This window comes from Nerophis lumbriciformis, linkage group LG29, assembly GCF_033978685.3.
Source record: "Nerophis lumbriciformis linkage group LG29, RoL_Nlum_v2.1, whole genome shotgun sequence".
Classification (NCBI taxonomy): domain Eukaryota; kingdom Metazoa; phylum Chordata; class Actinopteri; order Syngnathiformes; family Syngnathidae; genus Nerophis; species Nerophis lumbriciformis.
Window position 1 is genome coordinate 27,384,008 of NC_084576.2, and position 17,213 is coordinate 27,401,220.

The window sequence follows — 17,213 nt, forward strand, 5'->3', positions numbered from 1 at the left end:
TATATGTATATATACAGTGGGGCAAAAAAGTATTTAGTCAGCCACCAATTGTGCAAGTTCTCCCACTTAAAATGATGACAGAGGTCAGTAATTTTCATCATAGGTACACTTCAACTGTGAGAGACAGAATGTGAAAAAAAATCCAGGAATTCACATTGTAGGAATTTTAAATAATTTATTTGTAAATTATGGTGGAAATAAGTATTTGGTCAATAACAATAATTCAACTCAATACTTTGTAATATAACCTTTGTTGGCAATAACAGAGGTCAAACGATTACTATAGTTCTTTACCAGGTTTGCACACACAGTAGCTGGTATTTTGGCCCATTCCTCCATGCAGATCTTCTCGAGAGCAGTGATGTTTTGGGGCTGTCGCCGAGCAACACAGACTTTCAACTCCCTCCACAGATTTTCTATAGGGTTGAGGTCTGGAGACTGGCTAGGCCACTCCAGGACTTTCAAATGCTTCTTACGGAGCCACTCCTTCGTTGCCCGGGCGGTGTGTTTGGGATCATTGTCATGCTGGAAGACCCAGCCACGTTTCATCTTCAAAGCTCTCACTGATGGAAGGAGGATTTGGCTCAAAATCTCACGATACATGGCCCCGTTCATTCTTTCCTTAACACGGATCAGTCGGCCTGTCCCCTTAGCAGAAAAACAGCCCCAAAGCATGATGTTTCCACCCCCATGCTTCACAGTAGGTATGGTGTTCTTGGGATGCAACTCAGTATTCTTCTTCCTCCAAACACGACGAGTTGAGTTTATACCAAAAAGTTCTATTTTGGTTTCATCTGACCACATGACATTCTCCCAATCCTCTGCTGTATCATCCATGTGCTCTCTGGCAAACTTCAGACGGGCCTGGACATGCACTGGCTTAAGCAGGGGGACACGTCTGGCACTGCAGGATTTGATTCCCTGTCCGCGTAGTGTGTTACTGATGGTAACCTTTGTTACTTTGGTCCCAGCTCTCTGCAGGTCATTCACCAGGTCCTCCCGTGGGGTTCTGGGATTTTTGCTCACCGTTCTCATGATCATTTTGACCCCACGGGATGAGATCTTGCGTGGAGCCCCAGATCGAGGGAGATTATCAGTGGTCTTGTATGTCTTCCATTTTCTGATAATTGCTCCCACAGTTGATTTTTTCACACCAAGCTGCTTGCCTATTGTAGATTCACTCTTCACAGTCTGGTGCAGGTCTACAATTCTTTTCCTGGTGTCCTTCGACAGCTCTTTGGTCTTGGCGTTAGTGGAGTTTGGAGTCTGACTGTTTGAGGCTGTGGACAGGTGTCTTTTATACAGATAACAAGTTCAAACAGGTGCTATTAATACAGGTAACAAGTGGAGGACAGAAGAGCTTCTTAAAGAAGAAGTTACAGGTCTGTGAGAGCCACAGATCTTCCTTGTTTGAAGTGACCAAATACTTATTTTCCACCATAATTTACAAATAAATTATTTAAAATTCCTACAATGTGAATTCCTGGATTATTTTTCACATTCTGTCTCTCACAGTTGAAGTGTACCTATGATGAAAATTACAGACCTCTGTCATCATTTTAAGTGGGAGAACTTGCACAATTGGTGGCTGACTAAATACTTTTTTGCCCCACTGTATATATATGTATATATGTACATATGTATATATGTATGTATATATATATATATATATATATATATATATGTATCCCTCTACCTCACTCACATGTATATATATATATATATATATATATATATATATATATAAATATATATATATACATATATATATATATATATATATACATATATATATATATATATATATATATATATGTGAGTGCAGTGATTTCTCAATTCACTATATATATATATATATATATATATATATATATATATATATATATATATATATATATATATATATATATATATATATATATATATATATATATATATATATATATATATATGTGAGTGAGGTAGATCCCCTCCACTTGGTCAATTAAAAAGTAGCTTGTGTGGGCACCTCTGATCTAATCCAATCCAAAAGATACCCTGAAAGTTGCTGGTGTTACCTAATAGAGTTCGATAAGGGTTGTTTTTTTTGTGTTTTTTTTTAAAGAGAGACGTGTCATCTCTTTTCTGACAGTCACAGAGAAGAAAGCGAGGAAAATAACACTTGGAATAATGAGTGTGTACCAGAAGGCTTCCTATTGGTTCCTTTGTCCTCCATCTGTCCATCAGCTGTCGAGTCTCCTCTTCACTCCGGACTTCTTGGACAAAGAAAAAGAAGAAGAAGAAAAAAAAACCCCACTTGCACAGACTTGTCATTCTGTGTCCTTAACGAGCCGTCAAAAAGGGAGCGCGGTGGATATTTTACAGAGGCAACACCTTGCTGTGCCTGTTGATTCTGCTGCAGGGGATCAGCCGGCTCCTCCTGCTCAGGGGTCTCATGTTGATGCTGACCCGGGTGGTGGAGCCGTGGGGGATGTAGCGGCCGCAGGACAGCATCTCCAGAGCGCCGTCCCGGAACTGTCGGGACGGAGACAAAGCGATAGTTACTTGGCGTTCTGCAAAATTCGGCCGCTGCGGTTTGCACGCTCAACTAAACGGGCTGCGGAAGCAACAGGAAAATAGAACGCTCATAGCTCAGCAATCAATCAACGTTTACTTTTATAGCCCTAAATCACAAGTGTCTCAAAGGGCTGCACAAGCCACAACGACATCCTCGGCTCAGATCCCACATCAGGGCAAGGAAAAACTCAACCCAATGGGATGACAATGAGAAACCTTGGAGGGGACCGCAGATGTGGGGAAATGTTGAAGTAGTAACATGTTGAATTGAGAAACGGTATTACGGAATTCCTGGAATTTCGGGGAAACCGGGAATTTTTCCAGTTCAAAAAAACAACTTTGTTTTTTTGTCCTGATTAAGAGGAATGTTCGGACAGTGGAACGGTTGAAATGCGTTGAAAAATGTGGAAGAAGTAGTAGTATGTGTTGAATGTGGAATGGTTTGAATAGGTTGAAAAATGTGGAATTGGTGGAAGTTTGAAAAATGCAACAACAAAAAAAGGAATTATGGGAAATGCGGGAATTTTTTTTTTGAATTGTTGAAGTAAAGCACACAATTCTTGAACAGGCTGAATATTTTGAAGTTGGAACAGTTTGAACCAGATGAAAAATGTGGGAATTGTGGAACTTTGAAGACATTTCAGAAAACATTTGGAATTTCGGGAAAAGCGGGAATTTTATTGAAAATGGTAAAAAAAATTTGAATGAGGTGAAAGAGTTGAAACGGTTGGAGTTGAAATTTTTCAAATAGGTCAAGAAATGTTAAAGTAGTAACATGTTGAATTGAGAAATGGTATTACAGAATTTCTGGAATTTCGGGAAAACCGGGAATTTTTCCAGTTCAAAAAACAACTTTGTTTTTTTGTCCTGATTAAGAGGAATATTTGGACGGTGGAACGGTTTAAATGCGTTGAAAAATGTGGAGAAAGGGTGAAAGAAAAGCCAGAAAAAAGCTAGAAAAAAAGGGTGAAAATAGGGCTTTGGAAAACCAGGAATTGTGGAAAATCCTGGAATTTTTTTTGAACTTGGAAAAGGGGAAGTTTGAATTTCCAGAATGGTGGAATGTGTTGAATTTTAATGGTTTGAATAGGTTGAAAAATATGGAAATGGTGGAAGTTTGAAAAATAGCCAATTCTTTTTGAAAGGGGAAAATGCCCAAAAAAAAAGAAGGAATTATGGGAAATCTGGGATTTTTTTTAGAATTGTTGAAGTAGAGCACACAATTCCTGAACAGGCTGAATATTTTGAAGTTGGAACAGTTTGAATCAGATGAAAAATGTGGGAATTGTGGAACTTTGAAGAATGTCCTATTGATTTCAATGGGAATTTCTGACAAAATTGGGAATTTCGGGAAAAGCGGGAATTTTATTGAAAATGGTAAAAAAAAAACTTGAAGGAGGTGAAAGAGTTGAAACGGTTGGAGTTGAAATTTTTCAAATAGGTCGAGAAATGTTAAAGTAGTAACATGTTGAATTTAGAAATAGTATTATGGAATTCCTGGAATTTCGGGAAAACCGGGAATTTTTCAAGTTCAAAAAACAACTTTGTTTTTTGTCCTGATTAAGAGGAATGTTTGGACGGTGGAACGGTTGAAATGTGTTGAAAAATGTGGAGGAAATAGTCGCCAGAAAAAAGGGTGGAAATAGGGCTTTGGAAAAGCAGGAATTTTGGAAAATCCTGGAATGTTTTTTAACTTGGAAAAGGGGAAGTTTGAATTTCCAGTTTGGTGGAATGTGTTGAATGTGGAATGGTTTGAATAGGTTAAAACATGTGGAAATAGTGGAAGTTTGAAAAATGGCCAATTCATTTTGAAAGGGAAAATGCAAAAAAAAAAAAAAAAGGAATTATGGGAAATCCGGGAATTTTTTTTAGAGTTGTTGAAGTAGAGCACACAATTCCTGAACAGGCTGAATATTTTGAAGTTGGAACAGTTTGAATCAGATGTGGGAATTGTGGAACTTTGAAGAATGTCCCATTGATTTCAATGGGAATTTCGGGAAAAGCGGGAATTTTTTTGAAAATGGTAAAAAAAAACTACTTGAATGAGCTGAGTGAGTTGAAACGGTTGGAGTTAAAAAAAATGTTAAATAGGTATAGAAATGTTGAAGTAATAACATGTTGAATTGAGAAATGGTATTACAGAATTCTTGGAATTTCGGGAAAACTGGGAATTTTTCCAGTTAAAAAAAAACTTCCTTTTTTGTCCTGATTAAGAAGAATGTTCTGACGGTGGAACGGTTTAAATGCGTTGAAAAATGTTGAAGGAGTAGTCGCCAGAAAAAAAGAGTGGAAATAGGGCAGGAATTCTGGGAAATCCTGGAATTTTTTTTAACTTGTAAAAGGGGAAGTTTGAATTTCCAGAATTGTGGAATGTGTTGAATTCAGAATGGTTTGAATAGGTTGAAAAATGTGGAAATGGTGGAAGTTTGAAAAATGGCCAATTCATTTTGAAAGGGAAAAATGCAAAAAAAAAAAAAAAAAAAAAAGGAACTATGGGAAATCCGGGATTTTTTTTAGATTTGTTGAAATAGAGCACACAATTCCTGAACAGGCTGAATATTTTGAAGTTGGAACCGTTTGAATCAGATGAAAAATGTGGGAGTTGTGGAACTTTAAAGAATGTCCTATTGATTTCAATGAGAATTTCTGAAAAAATTGGGAATTTCGGGAAAAGCGGGAATTTTATTGAAAATGGTAAAAAAAAACTTGAAGGAGGTGAAAGAGTTGAAACGATTGGAGTTGACATTTTTCAAATAGGTCGAGAAATGTTAAAGTAGTAACATGTTGAATTGAGAAATGGTATTATGGAATTCCTGGAATTTCGGGAAAACCGGGAATTTTTCAAGTTCAAAAAACAACTTCGTTTTTTTGTCCTGATTAAGAGGAATGTTTGGACGATGGAACGGTTGAAATGTGTTGAAAAATGTGGAAGAAGTAGTCGCCAGAAAAAAAGGGTGGAAATAGGGCTTTGGAAAAACAGGAATTCTGGAAAATCCTGGAATTTTTTTTAACTCGAAAAAGGGGAAGTTTAAATTTCCAGAATGGTGGAATGTGTTGAATTTGGAATGGTTTGAATAGGTTGAAAAATGTGGAAATGGTGGAAGTTTGAAAAATGGCCAATTCATTTTGAAAGGGAAAATGCAAAAAAAAAAAAAAAAAAAAAGGAATTATGGGAAATCCGGGAATTATTTTTAGAATTGTTGAAATAGAGCACACAATTCCTGAACAGGCTGAATATTTTGAAGTTGGAACAGTTTGAATCAGATGAAAAATGTGGGAGTTGTGGAACTTTGAAGAATGTCCCATTGATTTCAATGGGAATTTCAGAAAAAAATTGGAATTTCGGGAAAAGCGGGAATTTTATTGAAAATGGTAAAAAAAACTTGAATGAGGTGAAAGAGTTAAAACGGTTGGAGTTGAAATTTTTCAAATAGGTCAAGAAATGTTAAAGTAGTAACATGTTGAATTGAAAAAATGGTATTATGGAATTCCTGGAATTTCGGGAAAACCGGGAATTTTTCCAGTTAAAAAAAAAACCTTCCTTTTTTGTCCTGATTAAGAGGAATGTTTTGATGGTAAAACGGTTGAAATGCGTTGAAAAATGTGGAAGAAGTAGTCTCCAGAAAAAAGGGTGGAAATAGGGCTTTGGAAAAGCAAGAATTCTGGAAAATCCTGGAAATTTTTTTAACTTAAAAAAGGGGAAGTTTGAATTTCCGGAATGGTGGAATGTGTTGAATGTGGAATGGCTTGAATAGGTTGAAATATGTGGAAATGGTGGAAGTTTGAATAATGCAAAAAAAATAAAAAAGGAATTATGGGAAATCCGGGAATTTTTTTTAGAATTGTTGAAATAGGCTGAATATTTTGAAGTTGGAACAGTTTGAATCAGATGAAAAATGTGGGGATTGTGGAACTTTGAAGAAATTTCAGAAAACATTTGGAATTTCGGGAAAAGCGGGAATTTGATTGAAAATGGTAAAAAACTTGAATGAGGTGAAAGAGTTGAAACGGTTGGAGCTGAAATTTTTCAAATAGGTCAAGAAATGTTGAAGTAGTAACATGTTGAATTGAGAAATGGTATTATGGAATTCCTGGAATTTCGGGAAAACCGGGAATTTTTCAAGTTCAAAAAACAACTTCGTTTTTTTGTCCTGATTAAGAGGAATGTTTGGACGGTGGAATGGTTGAAATGCGTTGAAAAATGTGGAAGAAGTAGTCGCCAGAAAAAAAGGGTGGAAATAGGGCTTTGGAAAAGCAGGAATTCTGGAAAATCCTGGAATTTTTTTGAACTTGAAAAAGGGGAAGTTTAAATTTCCAGAATGGTGGAATGTGTTGAATGTGGAATGGTTTGAATAGGTTGAAAAATGTGGAAATGGTGGAAGTTTGAAAAATGGCCAATTCATTTTGAATGGGAAAAATGTCCCGGAAAACCTGGAATTCTGGGAAATGTGGGAATTTTTGGAATTTATCAAGGGGAAGCCCACGATTCCCCGAATAGGCTGAACAGTTTGAAGTTAGAACGGTTTGAATCGGGTGGAAAAATGTGGAAGGTAGAGCGCGCCAAAATCTGTCTGTTATGATTTCCCTTCCTGGTTCCATGACCCGCCCTATCTTGCCTCTGATTGGCCCGTCCCTAATGTTTTGCCCTAATCTTAACCAATGGTGACTCATCATAGTAAACAAACCAACCAATCATGGATGTTCTTATACGTAAACCAACCAATCATCATTGACTTGCCTGTGGAGTTGCTTCGTACATTTTTAAGTTCATCATTTTTAATTGAAAACTGTAGTTTTTAACCACCAAATTATCAAAAGAACGTACTCATTACGGGAAAACCGTAGTTGTTGGCGGGAATGGATTTTAACACACATTGTAAATCGGGAAAAAACGAAGAAAAACTGAACATGTTTTTTTTTATATTTTTACAGAGATAAAAAAAAAAAAAGGAGGGATTAACTGATGTATCTCACTACCTACACAGCTATTTTCAGCTTCTCCCATCTGGACGGAGGTTTTTAGTCCCAAGAGTCAAAACAAAGCGGAACAGATGTAGTTTTGTCCCAGCTGCCGTCACAGAACTAAATAAGCTGTAGTATTTTATTTATTCTTTTATTATTATTTTATTATGGTGTTTTATTCTGGCTTGTCCCAAATCTTATCTGATTGGGATATTATATGTTTTATCCTTTTCATTGGGAACTTGGAGTTTATGTACTATTTTGTGCGCCTTATAATCCGTTGCGCCTTATATATGAAGAAAGACGAAAAAATAGACCATTCATCGGCGGTGCGCCTTATGATCCGGTGCATCTTATGTATGAAAAAAGATGCAAAATAGACCATTCATCGGCGGTGCACCTTATAATACGGTGCGCCTTATATATGAAAAAAGATGAACAATGGACCATTCATCATCGGTGCGCCTTATAATCCGGTGCGCCTTATATATGAAAGAAAATAAAATAAAAAATAGACCATTCATCGGCGGTGCGCCTTATATATGAAAAAGATGACGAGTAGACCATTCATCAGCGGTGCACCTTATAATCCGGTGCGCTTTATGTATGAAAAATGATTTTTTTTTTTTTTTTTTTTTTTTTTTTTTTTTTTTTTTTAAATACACCATTCATCGGCGGTGCGCCTTATAAATGAAAAAATATGGAAAATAGACCATTCATCGGCGGTGCGCCTTATAATCCGGTGCGCTTTATATATGAAAATATATATATATTTTTTTTTTTAATAGACCATTCATCGGCGGTGCGGCTTATATGTGAATGAAGATCAAAAATTGACCATTCATCGGTGGTGCGCCTTATAATCCGGTGCGCCTTATATATGAAAAGGGTGGGAACATGGACCAATTAATCTGCAGTGCGGCTTATAATCCGGTGCGCTTTATACATGAAAAAGATGACAAATAGACCATTAATCGGCGGTGCACCTTATAATCCGGTGCGCCTTATATATGAAAAAATATTTTGGAAAATAGACCATTCATTCGCGGTGCGCCTTGTATATGAAAAAAGACAAAACATTGACCATTCATCGACGGTGCGCCTTATAATCCGGTGCGCCTTATATATGAAAACATATAACAACTAGCCCATTCACCGGCGGTGCGCCTTATATTTGAAAAACGATTAAAAACAGACCATTCGTTGGCGGTGCGCCTTATAAACCGGTGCGCCTTATATGTGACAAAAGATGAAAAATAGACCATTCATCGGTGGTGCACCTTATATATGAAAATAGATAAAAAAAATAGACCATTCATCGGCGGTGCTCCATATAATCCGGTGCGCCTTATATATGAAAAAGGATCAAAAATAGACCATTCATCGGCGGTGCCTTATATATGAAAAAAATAGACCAATTCATCGTCGGTGCGCCTTAGATATGAAAACAGATGAAAAAAAGACGATTCATCGGCGGTGCGCCTTATATATGAAAAAATATGAAAAATAGACCATCCATCGGTGGTGGGCCTTATAATCCGGTGCGCCCTACGGTCCGGAAAATACGGTAGGTCTTTGTGTTGCATATCTAAGATGTTCCTTTCTCTGTATGTTTAAATGGACGTCTTGATCTTGCTGTCTGCACAACAAGTTTACCTGCGGGTACTTATGAAGTAACCTACCCTAATAAGACGGGGAAAAAATCCCACAGCCTGAGCCCTGGTGTGCACGTCTTCACACGGACAACATTAACATTTCACTGTGGGTGTTGCCGGTACCTGCTTGTTGGACAGGAAGTAGATGATGGGGTTGTACACGGGGCTGGTCTTGGCAAAGTACATGGGCATGGTCGCCACCAGCGGGGGGATGTGGAGCTGAGGATTGAGCACCACCACCACAGACAAGGCGGTGTAAGGCAGCCAGCACATGAAGAAGGCCACCACCATAGTCAGGACCATGCTGGTGGCGTGGTCGTTCTCCTTCTGCAAGGAACGCCCCGACTGGAGCTCCACGCTCCTGTTCAACTGGGAAAAGAACAGCAATTTAGGTCCGCGGTATGCATGGATTTACGTAGTGTGGGTGAGAGAACCTTTCTCATGGACGCCAGCACTCTGGAGTAGCAGTAGATGATGACGGCCACCGGGAACAGGAAGCACATGAGCGTGTAGAAGGTGAGGTAGCTGTAGTTGCTCCACGACCTCTCCTCCCAGGACAGGGAGCAGGACGTCTGCACCCCCTCGGGGCCGTAGCCGCTCCATCCCAGCAGGGGACCCACGGCCCAGAACAGGCAGAAGGCCCAGACGAAGAGGAGGCCCTTGATGCTCCTCCTCATCCCCAGCTTGAGGGCGCTGTCGGGCTTGCACACGATGTTGTAGCGCTCGTACGCCAGCAGGGTCAGCGTGCACAGCGACACCAGACCTGGAGAGGGTAATGATATTCATTAACAATCCTCATTATTTATGATGTTCAGTCGTGGTCAAAAGTTGAACATAATCTCATGGCTGTCTTGAGTTTCCAATCATTTCTGCAACGGTTTCCATGAGTTCCCGGCGAGAGGACAAAAGCTGTCTTTAATCCTACCAAGCAGAAGGGAAACTCCACTGTGTAGGATGGGAAGCAACATGAATGTGTTCCATTTCTTTGATTTAACAGAATGATATTGTCTTGACCCAAGAACTACAAAAGCGGAGAGGAAGCAGGGCCTGACTCCCCTCAAAGCGACCTTTTCTTTTGAACTGTTCTGTAACCAAAGGCGATGGCTGTTTACGACCCCCCCTCCCTTAGAAACTGCTGTTGCCATGCAATCAGGGAAAGTCCAAATAAACGAGGTGACGTACAATCTTTCGCCAGAGCGTGCTGGAGACTGTACAAGAGTTTTCTCCTCAATTGAGCCAAATTGAATTCTGTCTCTGTTTAATTCTTTGCTTCTTGTCTTGTTTAATAGATGTCATCAGTGTTTGAACCTGACAGTTAATATTTGCTTACATGTCCCTTGGCAAGTTTCACTGCAATAAAACGCTTTTGGTAGCCATCCACAAGCTTCTACTTGAATTTTTGACCACTCCTCTTGACAAAATTGGTGCAGTTCAGCTAAATGTGTTGGTTTTCTGACATGGACTTGTTTCTTCAGCATTGTCCACACGTTTGAGTCAGGACTTTGGGAAGGCCATTCTAAAACCTTAATTCTAGCCTGATTTAGCCATTCCTTTACCAATTTTGACGTGTGTTTGGGGTCATTGTCCTGTTGGAACACCCAACTGCGCCCAAGACCCAACCTCCGGACTTAAAATTTTAGCTTGTCCTTAAGAATTTGGAGGTAATCCTCCTTTTTCATTGTCCCATTTACTCTCTGTAAAGCACCAGTTCCATTGGCAGCAAAACAGGCCCAGAGAATAATACTACCATGTGGAGGGGGGGCGTGGTCAGCGCGCTTGCTGCAGGAGCGGGGTGTCCCAGGGCCGGCTTCGAAACACAGCTGACGGGTGATTAGATTACCCAGCTGGGGCCAGTTATCTAATCACCTGTTGTTCTTACCAGTAGCGGCCGGGAGCAGAAGGAGGAAGAGTGGTTGGAGAGACGTTGGAGCAAGCGAACCAGAGTGACGAGGACTGAAAAGTCGAGGGAGGTGATACAAGTCATGATCAATAAAACTTTGTTGAACCCTGAACGCCGGACTCCCGTGCAAGTGTGCGTGATCAGCAGAACCCACGAGAAGGCAACGTCTACATACCACCACCATGCTTGACGGTGGGGATGGTGTTCCTGGGATTGAAGGGCTCACCTTTTCTCCTCCAAACATATTGCTGGGTATTGTGGCCAAACAGCTAAATTTTTTTTTCATCTGACCACAGAATTTACCACGTGATGTCGATGAAACAAAAATTGAGCTGTTTGGCCACAATACCCAGCAATATGTTTTGGAGGAGAAAAGGTGAGGCCTTTAATTCCCAGGAACACCATGCCTACCGTCAAGCATGGTGGTGGTAGCGTTATGTCGATGCGCCTTATAATCCGGTGCGCTTTATATATGAAAAAAGATCAAAACTAGACCATTCATCGACGGTGCGCCTTGTATATGAAAAAATATGAAAAATAGACCATTCATTGGCGGTGCGCCTTATAATTCGGTGCACCTTATATATGAAAAAAGATGAAAAATAGACCATCGGCAGTTCGCCTTAAACTCCTGTGCGCTTTATATGTGAAAAAAGATCAAAAATAGACCATTAATCGGCGGTGCGCCTTATATATGACAAAATATGAAAAATAGACCATTCATTGGTGGTGCGCCCTATAATCCGGTGCGCCTTATATATGAAAACATTTGAAAAATAGACCATTCGTCGGTGGTGCGCCTTATGGTCCGGTGCGTCTTATATATGAAAAAAAGATGAAAAATAGACCATTCATCGGCGGTGCGCCTTATAATCCGGTGCGCTTTATATATAAAGAAATATCAAAAATAGACCATTCGCCGTCGGTGCGCCTTATATATGAAAAAAGATGAAAAATAGACCATTCATCGGCGGTGCGCCTTATATATGAAAACATTTGAAAAATAAACCATTCGTCGGTGGTACGCCTTTTGGTCCGGTGCGCCTTATATATGAAAAAAAGATGAAAAATAGACCATTCATTGACGGTGCGCCTTAGAATCCGGTGCGCCTTATATATGAAAAAAGATTAAAAATAGACCATTCATCGGCGGTGCGCCTTATAATCCGGTGCGCTTTATATATAAAGAAAGATCAGAAATAGACCATTCGTCGTCGGTGCGCCTTGTATATGAAAAATAGACCATTCATCGGCGGTGCGCCTTATAATCCAGTGCGCCTTATATATGAAAACATTTGAAAAATAGACCATTCGTCGGTGGTGCGCCTTATGGTCCGGTGCGCCTTATATATGAAAAAAGATGGAAAAAATAGGCCATTCATCGTCGGTGCGCCTTATATATGAAAAAATATGAAAAATAGACCATTCATCGTCGGTGCGCCTAATAATCCGGTGCGCTTTATATATGAAAAAAGATGAAAAAATAGACCATTCATCGGCAGTGCGCTTTATAATCCGGTGCGCCTTACATATGAAAAATAGATAATTCATCGGCGGTGCGCCTTATATATAAAAAAAGATTAAAAATAGCCCATTCATCGGCAGTGCGCCTTATACTCCGGTGCGCTTTATATGTGAAAAATGGACCATTCATCGGCGGTGCGCTTTATAATCCGGTGCACCTTATATATGAAAAAAGATGAAAAAATAGACCATTCATCGTCGGTGCGCCTTATAATCCGGTGCGCCTTATATATGAAAAAAGAGGAAAAAATAGACCATTCATCGTCGGTGCGATTAATAATCCGGTGCGCTTTATATATGAAAAAAGATTTAAAAAATAGACCATTCATCGGCGGTGCGCTTTATAATCCGGTGCGCCTTATATATGAAAAAAGATGAAAAATAGCCCATTCATCGGCGGTACGCTTTATAATCCGGTGCGCTTTATATATGAAAAAACATGAAAAATAAACCATTCATCGTTGGTGCGCCTTATAATCCGGTGCGCCTTGTATATGAAAAAAGATGAAAAAAATAGACCATTCATCGTCGGTGCGCCTAATAATCCGGTGCGCTTTATATATGAAAAAAAGATAAAAGAATAGACCATTCATCGGCGGTGCGCTTTATAATCCGGTGCGCCTTATATATGAAAAAAGATGAAAAATAGATAATTCATCTGCGGTGCGCCTTATATATGAAAAAAGATGAAAAATAGCCCATTCATCGGCGGTACGCCTTATAATCCGGTGCGCTTTATATATGAAAAATAGACCATTCATCGGCGGTGCGCTTTATAATCCGGTGCACTTTATATATGAAAAAAGATGAAAAAATAGACCATTCATCGACAGTGCGCTTTATGTATGAAAAAAACATAAAAAATAAACCATTCATCGTCGGTGCACCTAATAATCCGGTGCGCTTTATATATGAAAAAAGATGAAAAAATAGACCATTCATCCGCGGTGCGCTTTATAATCTGGTGCGCCTTTCATATGAAAAAAAGATGAAAAATAGATAATTCATCGGCGGTGCGCCTTATATATATAAAAAGATGAAAACTAGCCCATTCATCGGTGGTGCGCCTTACAATCCGGTGCGCTTTATATATGAAAAATAGACCATTCATCGGCGGTGCGCTTTATAATCCGGTGCACTTTATATATGAAAAAAGATGAAAAAATAGACCATTCATCGACAGTGCGCCTTATATATGAAAAAACATAAAAAATAAACCATTTATCGGCGGTGTGCCTTATAATCCGGTGCGCCTTATATATGAAAAATAGACCATTCATCGGCGGTGCGCATTATAATCCGGTGCGCCTTATATATGAAAAAGATGAAAAAATAGACCAGTCATCGTCGGTGCGCCTAATAATCCGGTGCGCATTATATATGAGAAAAGATGAAAAAATAGACCATTCATCGGCGGTGCGCTTTATAATCCGGTGCGCCTTATATATGAAAAAAAGATGAAAAATAGATAATTCATCTGCGGTGCGCCTTTTATATGAAAAAAGATGAAAAATAGCCCATTCATCGGTGGTGCGCCTTACAATCCGGTGCGCTTTATATATGAAAAATAGACCATTCATCGGCGGTGCGCTTTATAATCCGGTGCACTTTATATATGAAAAAAGATGAAAAAATAGACCATTCATCGACAGTGCGCCTTATATATGAAAAAAACATAAAAAATAAACCATTTATCGGCGGTGTGCCTTATAATCCGGTGCGCCTTATTTATGAAAAAAGATGAAAAATAGACCATTCATCGGCGGTGCGCCTTATAATCCGGTGCGCCTTATATATGAAAAAGATTAAAAAATAGACCGCTCATCGTCGGTGCGCCTTATAATCCGGTGCGCTTTATATATGAAAAAAATATGAAAGATAGCCCATTCATCGGCGGTGCGCTTTATAATCCGGTGCACTTTATGTATGAAAAAAGATGAAAAAATAGACCATTCATCGACAGTGCGCCTTATATATGAAAAAACATAAAAAATAAACCATTTATCGGCGGTGCGCCTTATATATGAAAAAAGATGAAAAATAGACCATTCATCGGCGGTGAGCCTTATAATCCGGTGCGCCTTATATATGAAAAAGATGAAAAAATAGACCACTCATCGTCGGTGCGCCTAATAATCCGGTGCGCTTTATATATGAGAAAAGATGAAAAAATAGACCATTTATCGTCTATGCGCCTAATAATCCGGTGTGCCTTATATATGAAAAAGACGAAAAAATAGACCATTCCTCGACGGTGCGCCTTATATATGAAAATATATGAAAAATAGACCATTAATTTTTTATATTAAAAACAAAACAAGACTTATTTTCGGTATTAAGTATTAAAAAAGTTATTTTGTTGTAATATCGTATAGTGTCGTTCATAAGACTATTACTTCATCGTGAGGCGTTCAGGGTCCCTTGAATATTTAATAACAGCATAAAACATAGTGTAAAGTGTTAATAGCGACAAACGGAAGCATCAAAGTGACGGCACTCACCAAAGTAGTTGACGGCAAACCCCTGGAAGACGCACGCGGTGTGTCCGATGAAGAAGGAGCCGTGGTAGTTGGTTATGGTGACCACCAGCGAGCCGCACAGGCCGATCATGAGGTCGGACACGGCCAGGCTGAGGATGAACACGTTCATGGGGTGCAGCAGAGACGGGTTCTTCAGGCAGACGGTGATCACCAGGCCGTTGTTGAACACCGTCAGGACGGTGGTGATGAACATGAGGAAGGAGATGATGCTGTAGCCCACGCGGGGGAAGATGGTGGGCGCCACCTGGGAGCTCCACGGCGTGCCGGTGCTGTCCATGGTGCCTGGATGTAGCGCGTGTTGACTGAGGACTCACTACGCCCGCCTGCTTTTTATCATTTGGGATGCGGGCTTTTCTCCGTGGTGCATCTGCCTGATAGATGCATTAGGATAAATTGGATCCTAACAGGATTTAAATGGGGATTAAAAACAGTGATAAACATGCACTGTAATACTAATTGGAAAGTATTTTCTATCTTTAATAGACTTGGGGAAATGTCATTATGCTAGATGAATGTGTGGATGCTGTAATATACAACATTAGCGCTGCAGGGTATAATATACAACATTAGTGCTGCAGGGTATATAAAACAGTATTACCGTATATTGCAATATTATACATTTTCTATGTTGTATCCAGCATGTGCACTAAATAAACGGTCATTTATTGGATAAACCGAGTCAAAAACAATGTTTAAAATGATCCATTTACTGTATTGCAATTGTGCAGGGAGTGGATTCAATTCGCTTGCCATTTAAATGTAAAAGAAATGAAGCGCTACTGTCAGGCTTGTCCCTGACAGTTTGACTGTGTTTTAGTTTTTCCTCTGCGTTTGTCTTAGTTTCCTGTCAGCACTTTTATTTTGTCTTCATTTCCTGATTGTCTCCCTGAGTGCTGCTTCCCCTCAGCTGTGGCTGATTGGCACCTGGCCACACCTGGTGTCAATCAGTCAGCTGCTATTTAAACCTGCCTTCCCCTGCAGTCAGTGCTGGATCATTGTCATTACTACCTGTCTTAACACTTGTCGTTGTAGCTCTGTCTACTTTTGTTTCACTCTGCTCATGTCCTAGTTCCTTCGTGTCACAGTAAGTGTTTTTGTTTCTTGTCCAAAGTTAGCCTCTGTGCTATTTTAGTTCATAACCAAGTTTGTTCTCCGCCTTGTGCGCGCCTTTTGTTGTTACCCTTTCGTTTGTTGTTTTGCCTTAGTGTTTAATTAAATCATGTTTTCTCGTACAATGCCTTCCGCCTTCTCTGCATCTTGGGGTTCGGCACCTACAAACTCTGACAGCTACAGTTTCTTTTTTTCCCCTCGATACTAAGCCGATATTATATATCTTCAGAAAAAGTATTGCGATAAATACAACATGCTATCGGGATTCGGGGTCACCGCTGTTGACTTACCGGGTGCTTCCTCGGGATGTCAAAACAAAATTGGATTTCAAAATAATCACGATTCTTAATCGATAAAAAAAAAAAAAAAAAAAAAGGATTTAAAAAGAAAAGAAAAAAACAAACCTATATTAAAAACATATATATACATTACATATATACAAAAACAATACATATATGTACACACACATATATATATATATATATATATATATATTTATATGCACATACATATATACACACACACCCGTATATATACATATATATATATATACATATATATATATATATATACACACACATATACATATATACATAAATATATACATATGTATGTATACATACATATATACACATATATACTGTACACATACATACACATATACATACAGTATATACATACATATATATACAGTATATAAATATACATACATATACAGTATATAAATATACATACTGTATATATACACATACACTCTGTATATATACATACATCTATACACATACTCACTGTATATATCCATACACATATATACTGTATATATACATACATATATATACACATACATACTGTATACATACATACATATATACACACATATGTGTGTGTGTATTTATATATATATATATATATATATATATATATATATATATTTATATATGTACAAATATGTATATATATATATAT

General features: G+C 38.8%; 1 protein-coding gene across 1 annotated transcript; it reads right to left on the bottom strand.

Moving 5' to 3' along the window:
* Positions 1-1,962: 1,962 nt before the first annotated feature.
* parietopsin lies at positions 1,963-16,410 on the bottom strand. Its single transcript, XM_061924297.1, has 4 exons — positions 15,099-16,410; positions 9,608-9,936; positions 9,297-9,542; positions 1,963-2,514 (listed from the first exon to the last, which is right to left on the bottom strand). The coding sequence occupies exons 1-4, from the start codon at positions 15,412-15,414 to the stop codon at positions 2,359-2,361; spliced, it is 1,047 nt and encodes a 348-aa protein (XP_061780281.1). The 5' UTR covers positions 15,415-16,410; the 3' UTR covers positions 1,963-2,358.
* Between the last annotated feature and the right edge of the window lie 803 nt (positions 16,411-17,213).

What these genes read in the sequence shown, in the direction of transcription:
- parietopsin (XM_061924297.1), bottom strand. Translation starts at nt 15,414, where the DNA reads ATGGACAGCACCGGCACGCCGTGGAGCTCCCAGGTGGCGCCCACCATC. An exon ending in GTTTGCCGTCAACTACTTTG is followed by an intron (nt 9,937 to 15,098) that starts GTGAGTGCCGTC and finishes TACCCTCTCCAG; the next exon opens with GTCTGGTGTCGCTGTGCACG. An exon ending in TGCTGGCGTCCATGAGAAAG is followed by an intron (nt 9,543 to 9,607) that starts GTTCTCTCACCC and finishes TTCTTTTCCCAG; the next exon opens with TTGAACAGGAGCGTGGAGCT.